General features: G+C 37.2%; 1 protein-coding gene across 2 annotated transcripts in view; it reads left to right on the forward strand.

Annotated features, from left to right (window-relative positions):
- XRCC4 (X-ray repair cross complementing 4) overlaps positions 1–24,105 on the forward strand; it is a 175,405-nt gene that overhangs the window by 6,635 nt on the left and 144,665 nt on the right. For both annotated transcript variants that reach the window (XM_042866187.1, XM_042866188.1), the window contains exons 2-3: positions 13,587–13,736; positions 21,418–21,605. In XM_042866187.1, the coding sequence (XP_042722121.1) occupies positions 13,598–13,736; positions 21,418–21,605 (327 nt within the window). In that variant the 5' untranslated portion in view covers positions 13,587–13,597. The remainder of the gene's footprint in view (positions 1–13,586; positions 13,737–21,417; positions 21,606–24,105) is intronic.

The following is a 24,105-nucleotide window of genomic DNA, read 5'->3' on the forward strand; positions in this document are numbered from 1 at the left end:
GCCCTTAAGACTTCCTTCTTGAAGAACAACCAGCTCTCTTGGACCCCTTTGCTCGCTAAGACTGAATGCCAGGGGACTCCCCCTATTAGTCCCCTGAACAATTCAAAGTCCACCCTCCTGAAGTCCAAGGTAGCAATTTTACTATTCCCCTTCAAGGCTCCACCATGAATCGAAAAGTCTATCATTTCATGATCACTCTGTCCAAGACAGCCTCCAACCTCCACATCTCCCACCAAACCTTCCCTGTTTGTGAACAGCAGGTCTAGTGGGGCAGTTCCTCTCGTGGGCTCTCTGACCAACTGTATCAGGAAGTTGTCCTCTACGCATTCCAGAAACCTCCTAGACTGCTTCCTCTGTGCTGTGCTGTACTCCCAGCATATGTCAGGGAAGTTAAAGTCCCCCATGAGGACAAGGGCAGGTGACTGTGCAGCTTGTGCCAGCTGCTTATAGAATACCTCGTCTATCTCTTCATCCTGATTTGGAGGTCTATAACAGACGCCCACCAGGGTGCCTGTCTTGTCAGCCCTTCCTCTGATCTTTACCCATAGGGATTCAATGTTATCGTCCCCACTCATAATCTCAGTAGCGTAGAAGCATTCCCTAACGTAGAGAGCCACACCACCACCCCGCCTTCCTTGCCTGTCTTTCCTGAAGAGTTTGTAGCCATCCATTGCAGCACTCCAATCTTGGGGCAATCCCACCACGTATCCGTTATGGCAACTAGGTCATAGTTTGCCTGCTGCACAATGGCTTCCAACTCTTCTTGTTTGTTGCCCATGCTGCGTGCATTAGTGTAGACGCACCTCACCTGAGCCCCTCGCCTCTCACCTAATCCCAATACCACTTCCCCAGGCTGCTCTCTAGTAGACCTGGCTTTATCCCCTTCCCCCTTCCTATCTAGTTTGAAGCTCTCTCTACAAGTCCCGCCAGCTCCTGGGCAAATCTGTCTCCCTTTTGGAGACAGGCAATTCCCATCAGCAGACCTCAGGCCAGGTGCCGAGTAGACCGCCCCATGATCAAAGAATCCAAAATTTTTGCGCAAGACCTTTCTTAGGAGAGAGAGAAATTCTTCCCTCACAACTACACCTTAATCATGTTATAGCTTTTTGGCGCTATGTGAACAACTGTTTTCAAGGATGAAACATGTGAATAGTAAAATATCATTAAAAAATCTGATGAAGACCTTGAGATCTCACTAAGGATTGCAAACACTGCCACTGAACAAGGATAATGCATTTTTTTCACAAAGACCAGGTCAAATTTCCAACCAGTCTTATAGTTTTGTTGTTCTCCTTTTTTTTTTTTTCTTTTATGTTTTAATAAAAACATTAAAAATCAGGATTATTTTGTTATATGTTAATGATATTGCATATTTTATGTGGGCTGCTCTGAAAATGATGCTTCCTATTCTATGATGTTGGTCCAAGACATTAGAGGCAGATGTTGTGATATGACAGTAGAGACTGAGCCTTCCCACCAATATCCCGTCAGACAAAAAGGGGGCATTACTTTCAAAGTAACTTCTGTATATGCAGCTCAAGACAAATCCTCTTCTTTCAGTGTGGCCTAGGCAAGCCAAAAGTCTGGACACCTGTGAGTTAGGGTGCTGATGTGTCCTAGTTGTTTTAGCTAACTTTCGTGGCTGAGAAACAGAAAGCCCAACTACACGAATCACAGGATCACAGAATGGCCAGTATTGGAAGGGACCTCAAGGATCATGAATCTGCAACCCCCCTGCCACAGGCAGGGACACCAACCTCCACATTTGATACCAGACCAGGCTGCCCAGGGCCCCATCCAGCCTGGCCTTGAACACCTCCAGGGACGGGGCATCCACAGCCTCTGTGGGCAGCCTGTTCCAGCACCACACCACTCTCTCTGTAAAGAGCTTCCCCCGGATATCCAACCTAACCCTAACCCTCAACTTAAAACCATTTCCCCTTGTCCTGCTGTTATCAGTCCTTTCAAAGAGTTGATTCCCCTCCTGTTTGTAGGCTCCCTTTAGGTACTGAAAGGCTGCAGTGAGGTCACCCCAGAGCCTTCTTTTCTCCAGGCTGAACAAGCCCAGCTCCCTCAGCCTGTCTTTGTAGGGGAGGTGCTCCAGTCCCCTGATCATCTTTGTGGCCTCCTCTGGTCCCTCTCCAACAGCTCCCTGTCTTTCTTGTACTGGGGGCTCCAGACCAGGACCCAGTACTCCAGATAGAGCCTCACAAGGGCAGAGTAGAGGGGGACAATCACCTCCCTGTCCCTGCTGGCCACCCCTCTGGCCACCCCCTCACCTTTGAAGGTGAAATGTGACCTAACATGCAGGGAAGTGTATTTTTAAAGTTATTTTTAAAATTTTTGTTTTGTTTTCTTCTCTGATAATTTTTGTCATAACTCCATAAAAATGATGTAATTTATGTAGGAATGCAATTGCTGTAAAGCAACACTTCTGAAGCTTACATGCTTATGCTCCAAATAGTTTTTGTGTAGTATTTTACACTCTTAAAATTTCAAAGCTGTGTTTAACAGGTGAAATACCGAAGTTCTTCTGCGCTATATTTTCTTATTGCGTACCTAACTGTCCTCAAGTCTCAGTAGCATTTTTCTAGTGGTATGCCCTGCTGTGTCATCATATTAGACTGCACGTTTCACTATAGCTCAAGCTAGCATTCCTTAGTAGCTGTGAGGGAAACTAACATTGAAAAGCATGCTTCCTCAGGTTGACTCCCTGCCTGACACTGAATGCCTTAGGTAAGGTTTAATTTTTTGATTGTTGTTTCTTTTTTATTTTGCCTGACCCATGGTGAGGAAAAAAAAAAACCCAAAACCTTGCTGGGCTGGTTTGGCCCGCTTCTGTGATTAATGGGGTGGGGGGACCCCCTGGCCCACTCCCTGGGAGAGGGGGAAGAAGGAGAAAAAGGTACAAGGTAGGGAGATGGGCCTAAAAACAATACAGTGGCAGTGTGCTAAGGAAGAAAACTAATTTGCTAAAAAAGATAATGGAATGCACGGTGATTCCAATTACATTTTATTATATTGCATTGAAGATAATAATCAAATAATATGAGAGAGACGAAGAGTCCAAAACCAAAGGCCTTACTGTAATGTTGAAGGTGAGACAGCTAGGGAGCACAGACCACAGAGATGAGCAGTAAAAGAAGGGGGACTAACATGTGCGTTGCCAGCAGTTTTATTTTTCTCCAAATGGAAAACAGAAATGGAACAGTGAAAGTCTTCTGGGAGATGTAGATCTTCTCTTCTGAGAACCAGGTATCCAGAAATATTCACGGAACTGGGGCATTAACTCTTTAACTCCCAGAGCACTGCTTGATGCTATGATGTGGAAGATTGATAACAAAAATCATAAAAGCATGACACTAATAAAAAGCTTCATGTTGTTATTCAGAGGACCTAACAAAAATATCACTGTTTTGAAGCTGTTTATCTCCTTGTTCCTTTCTAAATTCTATTTTTAGATATTGTGAACACTTGCTAGTTGAGATTTTTATTTATTTATTTATTTATTTCAGAATGTAAAATCAATAGCCGCCAAATCTGTTCATCTTAGTGGAAGTGTCAAAGCATCTTTTCTTTTTCTTTTCTTTTTTTTTTTTTTCTCTCCCCCCCCCCCTTTTTTTTTTTTTTTTTTTTTTTTTTTTTTTTTTTAAAGAAAAAAAGCTTCTCTCATTTGCTCTCAAATTTGTGGTTTTAGGACCTGTGCACAGGACTCCTCCCATAATAAAATACTGGCATTTCCCTCTTTTTTTTTTTTTTTGGTTTGTCTTGTGTGTGTTATCACATAAACCTAAGGTAACCTAAGCTGGTGATGAGCTTTATTTTTTTGTTTGTTTAACCTCTTTTGAAGGTGCTATATTGTAGGGCACAGTGTCACATTACTGTGTTGAATCTCATGTCTTGGTATTCAAGCCATATTACAGAACCAAAGCTGAATTTGCGCTTGATCTGTGGAAAATGTTGAAATCAATGTTCAGTATGGATTGATGCCTCTTTGCTTCAGCTTCACCTCTGATTGCTCAACCTAATCTGACTCAAAAGACATTTGTTTTCAAGGCAAAGTGATTACTGTGGCTGAATAAAGAGCTGCAAAATTGAAGTTTTAAGTGCACTGAAAGTTCACTGAAAATGTCTTCTGAATTATTTTTATGTGGGAGCCATACAAAGCAAAATGAATTATAATGTTTAAATTAATAAATTGAAGTAGAGTGAGCTTTCTGTTTTCATGGAGATCAATGTTTTTTATTCCAGCTGAAAAATAGAAAAAGGGAAGAAAAACATAATAAAATTTCTGTTAGGTGAATACAGAGTAAAGGAAGAATTTTCTTCAAAGAGAATGCCTTAGGGAAGTGTTTAGCAAGATAAAGCAATTTAGAGTCCAGGACAATTTTTTAGTACTAATTTGACAGGAACGTGAAATTAAAATAATCCATCTCTTTGAAAAGTCTGGAGTGTAGAAGTGGGAGGAGAGTAACCTTCTGGTTTATACCTGCTTTTTATACCCCCACTCAAGTGGTTACATTTGGTGCAACTTGTGTTTCCAGGTTACTGGCTAAATTTTTAAAAACTCTTCAGAAATCTCTCTCAAATACAGAAGTGTAGGTGTCCTTACCTAGCTGTTGCTACTTTTTTTTTTCTTTTTTTTTTTTTTTTCGTTTATCCTATATTCAGATTTGTTACTCTTGCCAGTAGACCAGATATAGATTCAATAGCACTGAATTTGTTTTGCTTAAAGTAATAAGTAAAACCATCCAGTGAAGTCCATTGCTCAGTGGTACTAAGTCAAGCATTTACAGAAACATGTCAGACTGAGTGAGATTACAACAGAAGTATAGAAAGGAACAGAAAACAAAGGAAGTCTGTAGGAGATATTTGTTTTCTGTGTTGAATATCTTGATAATTCTTAATCCCAGAGAAGACAGCGTTGTGGAAAACAGATAATATTTCAACCAGTCTACCATGTTATCCAAACATACATCAAAAAGACACGTGTATCTGAGTACTTTTGGATAGGCAAACAGCAATTAAAAGAAGCTTTTTTTTTTTTTTTTCTTCCTTCAGCTTCACTTTTCTTGAATGGATAATACTAAAAGTTACTGAAATCTGCAAAATAAGGATGGCAAAATAGGTATGGCTGCACACCACCCCTGGCTATAGTAGGACCATTGAAAGCCAGGCAGACATGCTGCCATATTGAGGTCACGAAATATTTGTTGGTCTGAATCTCTCAAGCGTGCCTGCTTGCTCTCTATCCCTTCTGGTCTGGTCTTATTCTTTGATCCTTGCTCAGTTCTGTATGTGCTGTTTAGTAATTTTGTAACAAAGTACTTGGTACTCAGTGAAAAAAGATCTCAATTGTGAGATAGCATTTTATTTTCCTATGTCTTGGTAATATCCAGTCAGTGTATGCTGCTGTATCAAAGAAACCTCAGAATGTTTTTCAAATACGGATTTGGGAAGGTTGAAATTTGATGGTGAACACATTGAACTGTTAAGGCTGGGAAGAACTCCCAGAGAGGTGTGAATAAGAAAAGTTTGTCCTTTTCCAGAATCTATCAAATTATTCTATTATTTGCTAGTATATTCTGGTATAATTTCCCTCTTGAATATTTATTTAAAAATATTAAGGACCTTTTTTTTTTTTTTTTTTTTTTTTTTTTTTTTTTTTTCCTGTTTTTTAACCTTGTGGCTTAAACTGTCTCCTAATATAGGTGCTTACAAGTAAGATTGGCAAGTCTGGCAGCCTGGAGTTGGTGGTGTGTTATGCTCCACACTTCAAGGGGATGAAAGACACCAGGGTGGGCTTTGTCTCCAGGCTACAGTTGAGATCAAAGCTTGTTAGTAAGATTCCTACTATAAAGGTCGTTGACTATCTGCTTCCTTCTGTTTCTCTTCATTTTCAGCTGGTGACTGTAGTAAATAAGTCTGACAAGTGTTGTTCCTTATCGTGGATTCCAGATCTTTTGTGGCAAATCCTGCGTAGCCTATTGGCCCATGGAGTCTGACAAACAAAAGCACTGCCTTTTTTTTTTTTTTTTTTTGACTAATTACACAAAAAATGTGTGAGTGTTTCCAATACTTTTGTGGCTGGCACAGAACAGTAGGAAAGAAGGTGTACAAATGCTAGCCATGTGAGCCTTACTTCTGTAGCTGGGTCCTCGAGGACCAACTACTGATTGCAACTTTCTTGAAGTTAGTCTCTTAATCAAACCTTATTGTGCAGCGCTGAATTTTTAAGATGGGCCTTTCACCTGTCTGCAAGAAGTTATAAAGTCATTCAGTTGCTTCTTTTTATCCAGTGCCATTTTTTTTAATTTTTTGTCTTCAAGAGAGAGAACAGCATTGTGTGAGCCTTGTGTAACAAGGGAACAAGATGTCAACCAGGGAACAACTAGATACATTTCAGGTTATGTGTTAGTTCTTGGTTCATTAGAATAAGAGCTCTTCAAAAATTTCTGTTTTCTTTGGCCTTCAAATGTATGTTTGACATTCAGCTGAAGATTTATTATTAAACTTTTCTTCGTCGTCAAACAAATATTGCGGCCCAGAGAATGGGAGGCTTATTGCAGGAGGTAATAGGCAGGAAGGAATCTGTGTTATCTTCAAACTTTTTTAGCCACGCATTTTCTGAAAAGAGTGAGTTCTTATCTGATCTACTGTCCACCTAATATTAACTGAGTCATCTTTGAAGTTTAGGTCAGATAATTTAATGCCTTTTCTCTTGAAGATTGGATGGAGTTGATAGAATTTTAAATTAACATGAGAGAAAACAAACTTGTATGCAATGAATCTCAGAAATATTCATAAATATAAGCACTCTCAAATTTTCTTCTGCTTGGCAATGTGTTAACAGCTGGTTTTAATCTTTAAAATACATTGAGATATTTTTTACTGTCTTAAATCTCAATACGTTTATAAATACATCTGTTGTCACATGAATAGTACCTGTTCTCTTACTAGGTTGACCATGCATGTTCTTCTAATTTTATTTTCAATTCAGATTTTTTGTGGTCCAGCTGATGGCAGAAGGGATCGAATTATAGACTTTACTGACAGTTTGGTGTTTGTACTAGTTTTCCATTCTGAAGTCACTGTAGATAGTATCCTATTTTTCTCAACAAGAAAGCACTTAAGCTAATTGCCCCACTGGCAAGCTATAGTAGCTCTTTCTGATCTGTAAGTAGACTTCCATGTATAACTGCTAAAGTTTGAAACACCTGCAGCTAAAGCAATTTGGAGAAAAGCCATTAGTCTTCATGGACGAAAAATAGTGCTGAAGTTCAGAACATCATCAATGATGCTGTGTTGGAGCTGTCTAAAAGATTTGGCTTTTAGTCTATGCCCCGTGCTATCCAAAACAACATATAAAATTCTTTGTAAACCAATTTTAAAAGTGTCTTGTTTATTCAGAAGCAACTGTGAACACTATTTGTTCAGTGAGTAGGCTCCAGTCAATTGCAAACCAGCCAACAGCTGATTTCTCCTTAGAAAGGAACATTGCCTAATATAGATCATTAGAAGCCAAAAACTAAAGGGACAAAGTCCTAAAGATAAACAGCTCAATCCTCAACTGTTCAACAGCCTCAATAAAACCTCTGATTTACTAATTTAGGGTGCAGCTTCACTGTTCCCACCTGCAAGTTGGTCTCAGATCCTTGGCTCTGACTTGGTGAGGTGTTGATATGTAGCATGTGACCTTCTGTGCCCTTAAGGAGAAAAATACTGGCTTTCTTATGGTCCTAATCAATCAGTTTCTCTGCAGCTTTTCTTTATAAGCAATCAAGGGAGGAAAGAGGTATTGATTGGTCTCATTTTATCAAGACAGTGAATGGAAGGCACATAAGTTACTTCAAAGGCCCTCTGAGGTACTTACTTCTCCATTCTAATTGACTGCTAGATGCTTTTTAGACTTGTACAATGAAGGTCTGAATTCAGTAATTTAAATTGATGGATAGCTATAGAAATAGTCTGTTTTTTTTCAGTGATTTTTTTTAGAAAGCCCAGTAGCTACTGGCTTCCTGCTAAACAGGAGTAGTACGAAAATTCAGGTGACCACTTTAACTATCTTGATCACTAATGTGATTCCTGCCTGTGTTGCTAACTTTCCTTTAAGAGATACCAAAGTAGAATTAGTTCTTAGAGTTTTGTTGCTCCCTCATTCTTCCTTATATTTCTGACTGTCTTTCACACATGCTCGTTAGAGGTGTTTGTAAAATCTGAAAAACAGTGGCATTGTATCCAAGCCTATGTGCCTAGTTCTCTGGAAACTCGAGTCCCCCACTGGCATGTATTTCTCAGACTCCTTTGTCAATTCATCCTCTCACTGTGTTATGACCAGTTGCGTGGCCCAGTGAACTCAAAAGAGTGTGATTTGTTTTGTTGTGTGTTTATTCTTTACTTGTTGGTGTAGCACTGATAGATCTGTTGAGACAGTAGTTAAAACAGAGGAATACTTCAGCATTCCTTTAAAAAAAAATATCTCTAGCCGTATTTCTAGTGGTATTGCTTTTGAATGTATAAAGGTAAATTCTTAGACAAAGACACGTGGGATGTTGCATGTGTGGTGGTTATGACTATGAATTATCATAATGATTAATGGTCTTCTGAAGCATATCTAGGTAATAGCTTGAAAATATTACAGTTTTAAATGTAGAAATAATTTAGGGTTTGGGTGATAATAACGTTAGTAGTAATGGGAAACTTCATTTGTTTTAGCTTTGATCTTACAATTGTTTGTATGCATGTGACATCTGTGAAAATGATAGAAAAAGTGTAGATTTACAGAGCTTCTTCATTCCTTGAGAAATAGCATTCATTGGCAGCAAACTTCAAATATTTACAAGGTAGGTTTTTCTTTGTAGGTGTTTTTTTTTTTGTGTGTGTGTGTATGTGTGTGTGGATTTGTGGATAGGCAGCAGGATAATCTGCTGCAGCAAGTCTACTCTTCATGTATTCCTCAGATAGACTACACACAGTGTTCCTCCACCTAAGGATGCCCTGAGGCAGAAATGCTTGATCTGTGAAGAGTCACCTATTCTTGACATTATTGAAGGCTGGCGGGGTGGTGAGAGAATAGAGAGGGAAGAAACAGGTGAATTCAAATGTATTCCTTATAAAAAGGGTGTTTTAATTTATTAACATTCTTTAAAAGAGATGTATCACTCCATATTTCAAAGCGTTGAACAAAGTGACTTGTGAATCCTATAAATGTGCAGCTAACTTCAGAGATTCAAGTAGGATTTCTCACTTCTTCCTGCTGAAATATTTATTTCAATAACACAGTGCTGCAAGCTTGTTACTGAGTTTTGCCGTTAAGAGTGGAAGAGATGCATGCTCTTACCTTACAGTGAATGAATAAGAAAAAGCTTTGATTTCCTGTTTTTCTTTTTTTTTCTCCCCACTAGTGGGAATTCTTTGTTGCTGGAGGAGTAGATAAATCCTTTGCTTTTTTTTTTTTTTTCCTGTTTGTTGTTTATCAATTTACTCAACTGCAGAAAAAAACTGTGCGGGAGTTGTGTTGGGATATTTCAGGAAGATTTTTGTTAAAGTGAGGTAAAATATTTTTGTTTGCAATGGTGTTTCTATATACAGCATTGGTAAGGATTGAAAAGCTTGCTTCTTTTGGAGAGGATTATGTAGTAGCCAAGATATATAAGGTACAACCAAGAGATCCTTCAGCTTTTGCTTTTGACAGTCAAGTGACTAGAGATCATAAGCAAAACTAAGGGCACGCTAGAGATCACATGCAAGATTCTACTTCACAACACAGCTTCTAAACATTTAAATTGAGTATAAGAAAATAGTTTTCTTTAATGATAAGAGTAGGGAGGCACTGGCAGAGGATGCTGAGAGAGGTGGTGGATGCCTCTGTCCTGGAGTCATTAAAAGCCAGATTGGACAGGTCTCAGCTCCTAGTGTAGTGGTGGGTGTCCCTGTTCATTTCAGATGAGATGAACTAGATGGCCTTTAAAAGTCCCTTCCAACTCAATTTTATAACTCTGTAATATAGATAATACTCATCTCAGAAGGTCAGTGGGCACAATGGGGGAGATAAAAGCTGAGAGGAAAGGGGTACTGTTTTTTGTTTTATCTCACACACAGAATTGCAGGGTTGGAAGGGACCTTAAGAGATCACAGGGTCCAATCCCCCAGGCTGACTTGTAAAGTTGTTGTAAGATGCACAGCAAAATGTGGAAAAGCTTGTCAACCCTATCTTTCATTTTGTTAAAAATACTGAACATTCTTTTTGCCAGATCTCTTCAGCATGTTTGTTTTTATTTAGGTACTGTTTTACCACAGGTAGACAAATCATGTGAAAGCTTTCTGAGTTCTGCTGAGTTCACTTACTCTGGAAACAGATCTCTTAAGAATGATGCAGAAATTTTTATTTTTTTGCTGTTGTGCATTGCTTACTCTTAATACTAGCATGTAAAGATGGATGTACAGAATGTACTGTATTATGAGTTCATGCAATTTTCATCTCAGGCTTTGGGGATCTTGTTAGTGTATCTTGCAAAACACTATAAATTATTTTTAGTTTGCAACTCTTTGCATTGCTTTTTATCAGTGTGGACTGATGCTTCATCCTCTTTATCATCACACAAATAGAAGACCAGCTCTTTACTTTCTGTTATAAACAGCCTACATTTAAAAAGAAAACCTCTTGTGGAGGTTGTTTTCAGTGAATGCAGCTCTGCTTTGTGATGAAAATCACAACAAACAAAAATTCCATGTTAAACTATATATGTATGCATTATTGAGTCCTGAGCTGTCTCTCTGGGTTGCGTGCAACTGTTTTACAGCCTTTAATTAAAAAGGAATAATTAAAGTATTTTTACTAGTATTTTGGAGAATGACTTTTATCAACATATTTTGTAAAGGACTCTGTAATGTTCCAGAACAAACTAAAAGAGGAAGGTAGTCCAGCAGGCAAAGGAAAATGTATATCTATATGCTTAAACATACTACAAACATTATTAGTGCTTCCTGTCATGTACTTTTACTGACCCATATTCCGGCCATTGGTGCACTACAAATCTTTAAAATGACTTCAGTTCCATAAATGCTAATTTACAAGGCCTTATTCCAGGCCTCTGAATATTTCATTTGCTATTATTGTTTACAGTTGCATAGGCATGCTGTAGACTTGTAGAAATGACCAGTTAATTGGTGATAGAAATAAAATATTCTTGTGGAGGACTTAAGCTAATTTTTCAATATGATTTTTAAGTTACATTTCAGTCTCCGGCACTCCTTCAGTGAATAGAAACTCAGATTATGGCATCTGTTGAAGTATAAACAGCGGTAGTCTATGGATATAAATAATAGTTGTCTCTTATACTGTTGTTAAGTAGAGTTTATGTCTTGTTATATGTTGATGATTTATCTCCTCCTCCTACCATGGTTTTTGAATCCTAAACTCTTTCCAAGAACATCCTAAGCAGTGTTAACCTTAAGTTTTAATCTGAAATAAAGTTAGCTCTTTGCTAATTTGTGATGGAAAATGTTATATATGATCAGGAATGCTAAAAGTACCTAGTGACTTGTTCCAGCCATAGTTCAGTCTGGCGCTCACAGCAGACACTTTATGTGATGTTCCTTTTATTGTTTAGAAATGCAATTTGTTAGTCTAAGTTGATCAGTATTGTGGTTTAATTGGCCATCCAAAGTAGTTAATTTATGTTATTGACAATGCAGTTCTTGTTTAGCTGTCAATACAGCCTTGTGCTTGAAAAACAAGTCTTATATTCATGTATTTTGCTGCTTTTGTCCAGACCGTGCCTGGAATTCAAGGGAAAGGCATTTTTTAAGCATAGCTGTGCAAAGATCAGACAGTGTGGGCAACAGTAGTTAAAACTTCTCCTGAATTCACTTCTTGGGAAGCCAGTAATATCTCTCAATACACATAAGCAAAGAGCTCATTACTGCTACTGCTTGAGGAACAGGGTTCCTTCAGAACCTGAACTGGTGCTGATCATGGAATCATGGTGTTGCCGAGGTTGGAAAAGACATCCAAAGATCATCCAATTCAAGTGTCCACCTGTCACAAATATTTCCCACTAAACTGTGTTCTTCAACGCAAAATCTATGTGTTTCTTGAGCACCTCCAGGGATGGTGTCTCCATCACCTCCCTGAGCGGCCATTGCAGTCTCTGACTACTCTTTCAGAGAAGTTTTTCCTAATGTCCAACATGTCTTCTTTGATGCAACTTGAGGCCATTAGCTCTAGTCTTTTTACTAATTACGTGGGAGTAGAGGCTGAACCCATCTCTCACAGCCTCCTTTCAGATACTTGTTGAGAATGATAAGGTCTCCCCTGCGCCTCTTCTTCTCCAGTCTGAACAGCCCCAACTCGCTCAACCGCTCCCCACAAAGCCTGTGCTCCAGGCCCCTCACCAGTTTTGTTGCCCTTCTCTGGTCGTGCTCCAGGGCCTTAGTGTCTTTCATGTAGTGAGGGGCCCAAAACTGAGCTCAGTACTCGAGGTTTGGGACTATTGCCTCCCTGCTCCTGCTGGCAACACTATTCCTGATGCAAGCCAGGATGCCATTGGCCTTCTTGCCCACCTGAGCACACTACCCGCTCATGTTCAGCTGAGCATCAACTTACCCTCCCAGGTCTGTTTCTTTCTGTTACCTAGTGCTACATTACCAGTGGAAAACTAGATAGAAACTGTTTCTAGTAGCCACCTACCCAAGCATTTTTGTATTCAGTGCACATAGTCCCTTTTCTCATTCACTACTTTCTTCCTTAAAATAAAAAAGGTCCCAAACAATGGAGCACCACAAAAGAAACTGTTCAAATGTTCAAGTACTAGACAGCATGAGGTTTTATCAATGAAAAATTAACTTCAGAATTGACTGTTTCTTCATTATTCTGTGGTGCAAATTATAAAAAGTTATTGTAAAGGTTTTGAATGCAGAGACAGTCATTACTGTCAGGCTAGTTTACTTATAAAAATATATGGTGTTATTCATAAGATTTTTTGCCAGCTCCAGATTTGTAAGTTGTCTGTTGTTGTGTGAGGGGAAAAAGAAACCCACAAATCACTGTAGAATCATAAGCTTAGTTCTCTTTAGTATTCATTTTTAAAATTAATTTCTTTGATTGGCAGTGGCAATCAATGCAATAAATGTGTTGCAGTGGAGCCTTGTAGCATTCTCTCAAGCAACATTCTTCCAACTGAGTATTAATTATTTCGAATCATATTCCATGTGTTGTATGTTGGATGATAGTGAACAATGAAGTTAATGATCGAATAGTCCTTAAGTAAGAAACTAAATGTCAGGAAGCAGAGGAATGCAAAGTTAGCATACCAATTTTGCCCAGCTTCCTGACAGTTTCTTATTTAGAGACTATTCAAATATATTTGATTGTTAACGCTTTTACTTAAACCTTAATTGTTTTAATCCAATTTTCTGTTTGAAAACATCAGTTTTGTGAAAAACTGTATTTGTGGAGGAAAGCTAAGTGTGCTTGTAAATGTACCTTTCCTCCCTTCCCACCCAATCTAGCTACAAAATGTTGCCAAGTATATCTCAGAAAATATGCCATTGATTGTAATAAGTTTCTGTTGTGTCCATAACAGGTATCTGGAAAATGGAGAAAACTTTGATCAGAATTCATCCAGTTTCTGATCCAGAAGCAGTATATTTTCTACAAGTATCATGGGAAAAAGATATAAGCAGTGGCTTTGGTATAATACTTATCGATGGTGAATGTGCATGGACTGGGACAGGTAATAATGAAAAGAAAACTGTTTAAAATTATATTGTTCTCTTTTACTACTGTTAAATACTTTCTAGTCTGTGATCCACAACTTGCATTAAACAGATTTTGCAATTATCATCTCACTGAGGGAGGAGATTGGATTTATGGTCTTCTGGGACATGCTCAGATATCTTTGATATCTGGAAAATGTATATGTCAAAACTGATACTAATCTATTAGCATGTAAGTATGCTATGTTTTGTTCATGCTTACTAATACAATTTCTTGCAGTGATATTACATCATCATGTGTGTGCCTTCAGATTCTTGAATAAATGTGTAATACAGTTAACATTTGCAAGCTGTAGTTTATGAAGCATTTATTTGCAAGTATTTTCTTGATGGGTTTGTTAAGATATTAGCAGTTAAAGGTAACTGTGCTTGGTACTCAACTGCATTTTTGAGAATGTTAAAATACAAGAATTTTATTCCCGGTGGTAAATTACAAGAAAAAACAAAAACAAAAAAAAACTGCCGACGCATTTTTCCCCACCCAGAAATGTGAACAAAAGGAAGATTTCTTAGTATGTGAATGTTTCCTTCATTCATGTCTAGTGAAAGAAGGAAGGATTTGTGTGTTTCTTTAGACATGTGTTGGATACTTGGTCCAAAAGTTTCAGTGGAAGGAAAGAATGATGTGTTTTACATAGCAAAACACGGACAAAAACATTTTCCTGACTCTTTTTTTCTAAATTATAAGAGCATTTATCTGAGTTGTTTCTTCTTTTTCTCTGTGTGCTGGACCTTGTTTGTCCTTGGTACTTTCATAACCCAAACTTTCAAATAGGCCTCTTGTTTTATAGTGTTTAATCTATTACCTTGTGCATTACAAGAAGCTTTGTCATTCCTGAGCTTTCTCTTAAATGTAACTTTTATCTTTTTTTTTCTTTTGAAAATTAGGAAATGGGACTAATTTAATATATGTGTATGTGTGCACTATATTTTCTTCTTCACAATTCTTTTAACATTTTAAATATTCTATTGATGGAGGGTTCCTACTTAGGCCAAATGCATATATACAAATATTGGCTCCCTGTAGTCTAGTAAGAAAGGGTTTCTTAAAATTAATTTTACAGTTGAATATTCAAATTCTGTATTTTCACAATAATAGCAAAGGTGTTAGCATTGATAAATGAGGATTCCAGTACTTTTGTTTAAAAGTTTTTTTTTATGCTGTTACACTAAGGAAGGCAGTTAACATTAAAATAAGCAGCTTAAGATTCACACACACAAAAAAAGTTGCTTCTTAAGTCTATACTTTCTTAGTGAAACCTAGAGTTACTTTAGCAGGGAGAGTATAGAGAAAAATACATGCACACAGTTCTTGTTTCAGTAACTTCCTGCATCTGGCAGAACTGCTGGGTGGTAACTTCCCAAAAGAGAGGACCAGTGAAACTTCCCGAAAGAGAGGAGCCCATGAGCACAGGGTAGTCATACAAAGGAGAAAGCCTTTATTCCTTTTTCTCAGCATCAGATCAATTTCTAAGGAATTCAGATGAGATTCATAGTCCTTTTAGTAATTTAATTGAGAATTGAAATTCTTGTGCACAAGGCTTTTCTGCTGCATCTATCTGTCTTCATGCACTCACTGTTGCTTTTGATCACTTTTTCTTAGTTATTACATCATTCTTGAAACTGCCTAGCTACCACATTCAGAATGTGGGAGAACAGAAAGCAATGGTCAGAAAATTCTTGCTGTGGGAAATCCCTTTTGGATTTTTCATGCTGTGGATTATTTTGTTTGGAAGACCTACCAGGAAGTGAATGAGAGTTGCTGATGGGATTGTCTTTTATGGTTGCTGTACATTCAGAATGATGATGAAAGTTTAGAGTCTTATTTAGAGAACAAAACATTATAAAATATCTAGGGGAGGAGAAGCACACTAATACAGATTATGTTACGTTCACTTGGTATTAAGTTAAAGAACTGCAGAGAGAAGCATTTAGAAATTTGATGTTTCTCCAAAAATTATTGGGTTTTTGTTTGTTTGTTTGTTTTTTAATCTGATAGTTTTAAAAGATAAAGGAATACACTGCAAGTGTACAGCAATAGGAAAAGAAATCCTGGTGCTCTTTACAGTACATTAGTATGTCTGTTTTTTTTTGAGCTTGCTTGATCAGTGTTGTAGGCCCCATTCTTCACTGGCTTGTAGGCTCATTTATTTATTTGTACCTATCAGTAATTCCACTCTGTTTTCTACGTCAACATTAAAAGTGCTGCTTTTAGATTTAAAAAAGAAAATGCAGCAGACAGTTATTAGAATCTGAAGTCTTCCTAATGACATCTGGTTTATGCTTAAAATATTCTATTTGATATTACAAAATGCTTTTACTGCTTCATCTATAGAGACTTGAGAATTGTGCCTGAGTTTGAGCATGACTGACTTGGCTAAGAATCAGGTAGGGCAGAATGGGTAGCGTGTATAGTGGCTAGTGTGAGTTTACAGCCCTTGCTGCAGTGCTGTATATGATGGCACAAAGTCTTGTACTGAAAATCATGCCTGTCAGTCTTAATGTGTGAGGATTAATACTCAACTGACTTTGACTTCATATTGGTGTGTTTGTAGGTCTTTCCATGTTTGTGGTGCTGCATGCTATTTTCTCACTTGTTCATGTCACCTGTATGCCTACTGCAGATGTATCTGATTGTTATGCAGCATTGCAACTAAACATTTCTATAGTGTGGTTTTTGACACAAAGTCCAGTTTGTAGGACAAGTACCAGCTGGCAGTATATATGGCCTTCTATCATGGTTTTTCTGATGCATTAGGAAGGGCAAACCCTTCCTATTGACATATTAGAAATAAAGATGAGATATCCTTACAATGGTTGGGGAAAAAAAAATCTGTTTATTTCCTTCTGTCTTCCCCTTTTCCTCCTGCCTTTCTTTCTTGTTACCTCGCATAACAGTATTTAAGCCCTAGCTTAGAGGAACGTGAGCTTACAGCCCCCTTCATTCTGCTTGAATTTATATTATTTTATTGTTTGAAAATTATTGATTTGAAAATTTGAAAAATATATTGGTAAAGTAAGTAAAATGTTTTTAAAACAATGATAACTTATTATGTGTCTTAGTACTTCAGTGCCCTGAAGTTCATCAGTATTAGGCTGTATACAAAATTGTTATACATAATTTTCTATTACATCTGCTGTAACAGATAGTAAAATACTTCTGGAAGGACAGATTTTGAGTTTACAAATCTGTAGGGTTTTGCATGTTGTAGTTGTCTGTCTCCTGACCAATTTTTCCCCACTCTCCTCATTTTGAAAGGTTTTTTTTTTTTTTTTTTTTTACCCCGTTCTCTCAAATATAAATAGTGCAACTTGAAATGTAGGGATAGAAGCATCTTCTCCCATCTAGAAACTCTGATAATGAGTGATTTATTTCTAGTCTTCTCTAGCATGTTCTGCAGCACTCCTGTATAAAAAAAAATCACTACATTTAGGTCTTTATGTTAAGCTAATATGAATGTGACAGCTTTACAGTTTTCTCTTTCCAAGTGGGGAGAGAATACTCAAACAGTTAAACTATTCAGGGAAGTGTATGACAAAATTCAGACTGACACGTGTGGCTTTTCATGTCTGAGTGTGACAAAGACTGACTTGATTATATTTGTTGAGTCCCAAACAATTATTTATTTACTTTTTTCTTAAAAACTTAAAAGCACTGAGGCAGCTCAGTTCCTATGCATCCATTTTGCTTTCTTGCTTTTACACATTTGAATTTGCCTAAGGAAAAAATGCCTGGTGCTAGTGGATGGCTAATTTGATTCTGACACTAATGTATCATTGTGTCATACTGATATCATGTGTATATCTCCAGGCTCAGATTTTCCACAGGTGGGAATACTTTGTCCTTGTGTCAACAATTTATTTGCTTGTGGTTGTAACATTAGCATGCTGTCTTTCGCCTATGCATCTCCTTTTTTCACCTGGCTGTTGTTTTTTGTCTTACAAGGTAACAAACAGGTGCCTTAATTACTGACCTGCCTTATCAGATTTTAGAGTCATATAATAACTAGGTTTTTTTTGAGTGCACAAGTAATCAATGCATTTGTGAATAGGTAACCTTTGTAACTAATAATCCTGTACCATACTGTGATCTTTCTTAAAGGCAAAAGAAAACAAAGAAAAACCCACAATACAACCCTCCCATTCCTTCTTTCACCCCTGAAACAGCAATTTAAAAAAACGAAACAAAGCAAAAAAACCCTTCCCAAAAATAAGAAGTTATATCTAAAATTAGGAAGTTGCTCAATTTCCATATTTTAGGATGTGTACATGGAGCAAAAGCTACTATCTATGGAAAAGAAAGAACTGGCTGGATATGTAAAAGTTGAGTATGTTTTTTGCTTGCAGTGGTTATTGGGCTTTGAAGCTCAGGATCCTGAGAACAGAGTGTTTAAAAAAAAAAAGGGTTCATGACCCTAGATTACAGAAATGCAAACTCTGACCTGTTCCAGTATCTCTTAAAAGGAATTCCATTTAAGACAAATTTGGAGAAGAGAGAGATTTTTGTTGTTTTTGGGGATCGCCTCTTCCAAGCTCAACAATGATTTATTTCAATGGAAAATGAAATGAGGCGAAGATGTCAGGAGCCCTGAATGCATGAGAAAGGAACTCCTTCCTAAACCTGACATAAAAAGCAAATTCACAGGATGTGGCTGTAGGGGCAGGTGACCAGGGACAGCTATAAAGACAGTGTCTAAGCATACAGGGATAGGGTTAGAAGTCAGAATCCACCTGGAGTAGCGTGTGACAAGGGATGTGAAAGACAGCTAAGGCTTCTTCTGATTTGTCCACAGAAAAAGAAAAATGAGAGAAAGGCTGCTTTGGGATGGGACAGGGAAAGTGGTGACAAAAAGCATGGAAAAGACTGGTGAACAACTCACCATTATAGGAGGATTGGATTAAAGAATATCTTAAGAAATTGGACTTGTACAAATCTTTGGGACCTGACGGGCAGAGACAGTATGTGCTGAGGGATCTGGCCCATGTCATTGTGAGGCTGTCTTGATATCTTCACAAGATGCTGTTGATGAGGGAAGACTTGTTAGGTCTAAAAGAAACATCTCTTCTGCCTCTGGAATTGTGATAGGCTGGATCTGGATAACTAGAAGCTAACTATCCAGAGGGTGTTAGAACAGTAATCCAAGAATCCATTTCCAAAAATATTAAGGATGAGAAGACAAGTAGTCAGCATGGACTTACAAATGGAAAATCATGCCTGATCCGCTTGACAGCTTTCTCTGGTGTAATGGTTAGCTTATTGAATGAATTGAAAGATGGGAACGTTGTTCATATTGAGTTTAGGTGGCAAGGTATTTAGTCCTGTATCCTGTAACATCCCCATGGTGAAGTGCAAACTGAGTAAGTGAACTGGTTAATGTAGAAATGGATTGAGCTCAGCCGGCTCAAACAGTTTTTGAAGGGTTGTGGTTAGGGGCATGGAGCCTAACTGGAGGCTTCTGTACCCCAGGAGTTGATAAAAAAAAAATCCCATGGTGTTAACATCTTTATTAATTACTTGGATGATGATAGGCTGCATCCTTAGCAAGTTTTCAGATGATGTAAAAACAGTAGGAGAGTTTGAGGTACCAGAATATTCGTGTTTCCACTCATAGTGCCTTGGATGGGCCAGGGAACTGAGCTGACAAGAACTTCAAGAAATTCAACAGAAGGAAATGCCTTGTACACCTGTGGAGGAATAAGCCCTTAGTCTGCACTGATGTCTGCACTGTGTTGTCTGGCTGGTAGTAGGTACTTTGTGTTGAAGTGTTGAATATGGTCCAACCTTGTGGCAAATGATATCAAGAGTCTCCTGGGCTGCTTTAAGAGGAGTGATACCAGTAGATCAAGGGCTATCATCATTCACTGGGCAGATGTGGCACTGTGTATAGTTCCGGGCTTCCCAGCAGCAGACATGAACTTCATGAACATGCTGGAGTCAAGTAGCTGTAGTAGTAGTAGCTGGAGTCAAGCTGAAGATGATTGAAGGACTGGAGCTTCTGCCTTACTAGGAGAAGGTGGGAGAGCTGGGACTGTAGAGCCTGGAGAAGAAAAGGCTTAAGGAGATCATATTAATATGTGTTAGCACTGATGGGAAATAGTAAAGAAGACAGAGTAAAGCTCTTCTCAGTAGTATCCACTGACAGAACGTGAAATAATGTGCACAGTTTAAAATACAATTTATTATTATTATTATTATTATTATTATAGGAGTGACCAAACACCAGAACAGCTTGCCCAGAGATTTAGTCCTTGGAGATATTTAGAATGCAGCTGGACATAGTCCTGCGCAACCTATGAAACTGACCATTCTTTGAGCAGGGGGATTGAACTAGACAGTCTCTCAGAAATACTGAAATGTGTGAGGATGTGGCTTTCCAGCAAATTGTTATACGTTTAGCCCCCTGCTGTATTTTTAGGTGATGGATAGATTTGATAAGTGCTGCCTTCTTTGCAATATGAGATTAACTACTGTGTCTAGATGAAAATAGAAGAAAAATGAGGCAATTTAAACAAGCTCATTTTGGCTTGAAATGCTGCTCTATTTCCATCAGTAGAACTTCAATGTATGTGCAGGTTTATGTCTTAAAATGAAATTATATTCAGATGCATTTGTATAAAGAAGAAATATTGCTACAGGCCAATTTTTAAAGTCACTTGTAGATGCGTTAAGGATGTGTTTTTTTTTTTGTTTTTTTTTTTTTTCAGGCTGTCACAAACTAATCTCCTTTTTCATATTTTTCTCTCAAAAAAACTAGACAAATGCTAGAGAAGTCTAAGAATAAGTTAAGATAAATGACATTGGTTGGAAGTGTAGGGAACGCTGCATGAATCAAGTAAAGAATTGAAAATTCTCTATAATGGACTATCCATTAAAGCACACACTACATTATAGAAATACTGCCATAACTTAGAATCTTTGCTTACGTCTGCTAAAGAAAGTGCACTCATTGAGTTCATTTTTCTAATTAACATATGATCTCTAAAAGTATTGTGGATGCAGGTTTAAGAATGAATTATAAAGGAAGGAAAAACGTATAAAGGAAGGAAAAAATTATAAAGAAAGGAGGGCTCATGTGGTAAAATTAATGACATTCTTTTTTTTCTGGGTTAGAGAAGGCAAGAATTGGTGAGCTGCTTTTCAGTTTGAGGATAGATAGATATAAAAGAAAATATAAAAGAAGAAAGAAGATATAAAAAGAAATATATATGTTAGCAGATGGGGAAGGCCCATCATGGTTCGTAGGGATTGCACATCTTTATTGGCTTGTTTTGCTCTGAATTCAACTCTTCTTTATCTTCAAAGGAGAGGAGTAAAATTTTCATGGTACAGTTGATCTAACACAAAGTGGGGATACATCTCCCATTTAGTGGGTCATGTATTTAAACAGTACAACATGGATTCACCTTCATATTCATTTGTAAATTGAGAGTTTACTTTGCTGTAAGATTACAAGTAATGAGTTTGGAAGAAATAAAATAAAAATATGTGAGGTGACAGTTGTCTGTCTACTGCCTGGGGTTAACACATTCAGAAAAAACTAATAGAACATGTGAGTGTCTTTAGGGATATATAAATATACGTATTAGTTCACATGAATATTAATTTATATATATATATATATTTTTTTTTTGTGATAGTTTCTGAAGCTGAAATTTCTAGGGAGGCTGCTGACATGGAAATGAACAGAGAAAAATATGTTGAAGAACTGAAGAAAGCATTGATACTTGGAGAAGAATCAGCTGGTAAATACAACTTCACTGTTTCAGTGAATGAAGAAAATGCACAGTGTCACTTCTCCTATGAAAGAAATTTGAAAGATGGCTCTGTAAGTATGATTAAATGTTTAAATTTGACTGTTAATTATGAGATTGGTAATTGGTAAATAAAACATAGGTATGTTTCTATATTTTAATTTATTTGAAATGAAATACAATTATTATACTTATTTCAGATTGAATAAATATGTTGAGCTCCACTTTGGTTTAAATTAGAAACAAACTTGTAGTTTCCTGTCTAAACCTATCAACTAGAGCTATTTCTTTGATATATCTGTCTTTAATGTAAAAATAAGAGTATTACTTCTCTAATTTAAACTTATTGTGTATGCTCCATACATTGCAGTTTTGTTTTTACTCCTAGCTTCCTTATATCTTAAAATTCAGGCCTCTAGTGCTTTTCTACTTCTTGTTTCTTTTTTCCCTTTTCCTTTATACTTTATCAAAAAAAGAAAAGAAAAAAAAACATCCTAAATTTGCCTTCAAATGAGAAAATGTATTTTTAAAATACATTTTTCTATTACTTTAAACATTTTAAAAACTAACAATAAAGTGGTTTCCTGCTTAGAACCGCATTAAATTGTGACTTCGTTTTTTGGCTGCAAAGGAAAGGATTCTTAAAGCAAGGAACAAAGTAGTATTGTCTGTATCTGCACATACCATTGGTTGTTTCACATTATGATTTGGTGTTGAAACTTTTCTTGGGAAGCTAATCTAAGGAAATCCTCCTTGCTCCTGCCCTTTTTTCTCTGAAATTAAATGCAATGCAGTTGCCAAGTTTTGTAACTGTGTCATCAGTGCTGTGATAATTGTTGAGATTACTGACTTCTCAGCCACATCAGTGAAATCATTTGACTGTTAGGACAAGTAGCTCTTCAGACTGGACTGTGGGTGTAATCACATTCAGGGCACAGTTCTTCAATCAGTTTATTGGTGCTATTATGGGGAAGAAAATTATGGGCAAAGAATAGAAACAAGATTGCAGATAAAGCAGTATCTTTGGGCAGATCTTTCATTCCTGCAGAAAAAAAATCCATAATAGAGTTATTCCCAGAAGAAAATTATCTAAGGATTTTCACATCTGTGGCTTTTTTTTTTTTTTTTTTAATAAAAAAGGTTTCTGCTTCAGACTATTGAGGCGTACCTTGCTCTTCCTTTGGCTAATTTTGTCATGTGTAAACTTCTAAGAAATTAACATATAACAAAGAAACCAACCCTGAAGGAGCTACCTTATCTGGAATACTTCTGTTGAAGATGGGAGTATTCTGTTCTCTAAATTGGAAAGAAATTAAGAATGCATCATGGAGTTCAGTTACAAACCTGAAATGAGAATACATATATACTTCATGTATGTTGTGTCTTTTAGGTGAGATGAGGATACGTTTGTTATAAAGTAAGGGCCATTCACTAACCTGTAGCAACTCCCTTAAGTGCTTCGGAAGCCAAGCTCAGATTCTTAACTGTATTTTAGTAGGTGGAGAAGGAGAGATTCAGTGGCATGAAGTTAGGCCTCTTAAAAGTGCTTTGTTATAGGCTAGACGTTTTCCTCATACTGTTTAGGAAATTTTGAGCTCTTGATTAAGGTGCCCAAAAATTAGGTGATTAGGTCTTTCAGGGTGTATTATCACTTCTGGGTACTTACCCAAGACCTTATGGGCTCTGTATCGCTTTCTTGACACTTCTTGTACACACTCCAGTCTTACTGCTGTTCACAAAAGCTCTAGGCTTAAGTATGTATATTACATACTGTATTGCAGCAGTGTTACAAGGCTAGGACCAAAATTTTACTTAGAAAATAAGACCAGTAATTTTAGCAATCTTGTTTTTCTTGTCTGTGTCACACATAATATATTCTGAATACCAGACAGATGAAATACATACTATATTTTATTAAGGGAAAATATCTTCGTATATATGGGCCACCTAATATGTTTCCATCAATTAAGGCTTATGAGAAACTTAATTCACATGAAAGCATCTTTATGTCAGTTTGGGAAAATAATCTGGCCGAAGTAATTGAAAATAAAGTGTCCTGATTGCTATACGTGCTTTTGAGCTTGGGCATCAAAACAGTAGTTTGTGTTTCTTGGGTGAAAGCACACCTTTTTTTCCCTATATATTATACTAATGCGACCAATTAAATTGCCAGAGCCTTTGTCAGAAATATAAATAATTTTCATGTATACAATAGAATATGTTTCAAACATTTTCTGAAGTTTCTGGGAAAGTATTCATGGTGTATATCATGGCATCAGATAAGGAAATAATCATCTTGAGCTCTGTACATCCTGAGGGCTGAAATTCACTTAAATGTTTTTTTTGCTACTAAGAAAACCTAAAGAGACTTCCTGCAACTTAAACACAGAATTTTAGTCATGTTTGTTTCTTACCAGCAGTTATTTTTCTAAAGAAATGTGTATCTGTAACTTGTTTAGTCAGTAGGAGTATATTCTTTTTCCTATTTCAGCAAATGTGTTTATACGTACAAACTAAAACCTTCCTAGTGTTCAGAAGAGCAATTTTCTTCTTTAGTGGGGGATGGTGTAGGTG

This window comes from Lagopus leucura, unplaced genomic scaffold, assembly GCF_019238085.1.
Source record: "Lagopus leucura isolate 7727_CA_CO unplaced genomic scaffold, USGS_WTPT01 Super-Scaffold_810, whole genome shotgun sequence".
Lineage (NCBI taxonomy): Eukaryota > Metazoa > Chordata > Aves > Galliformes > Phasianidae > Lagopus > Lagopus leucura.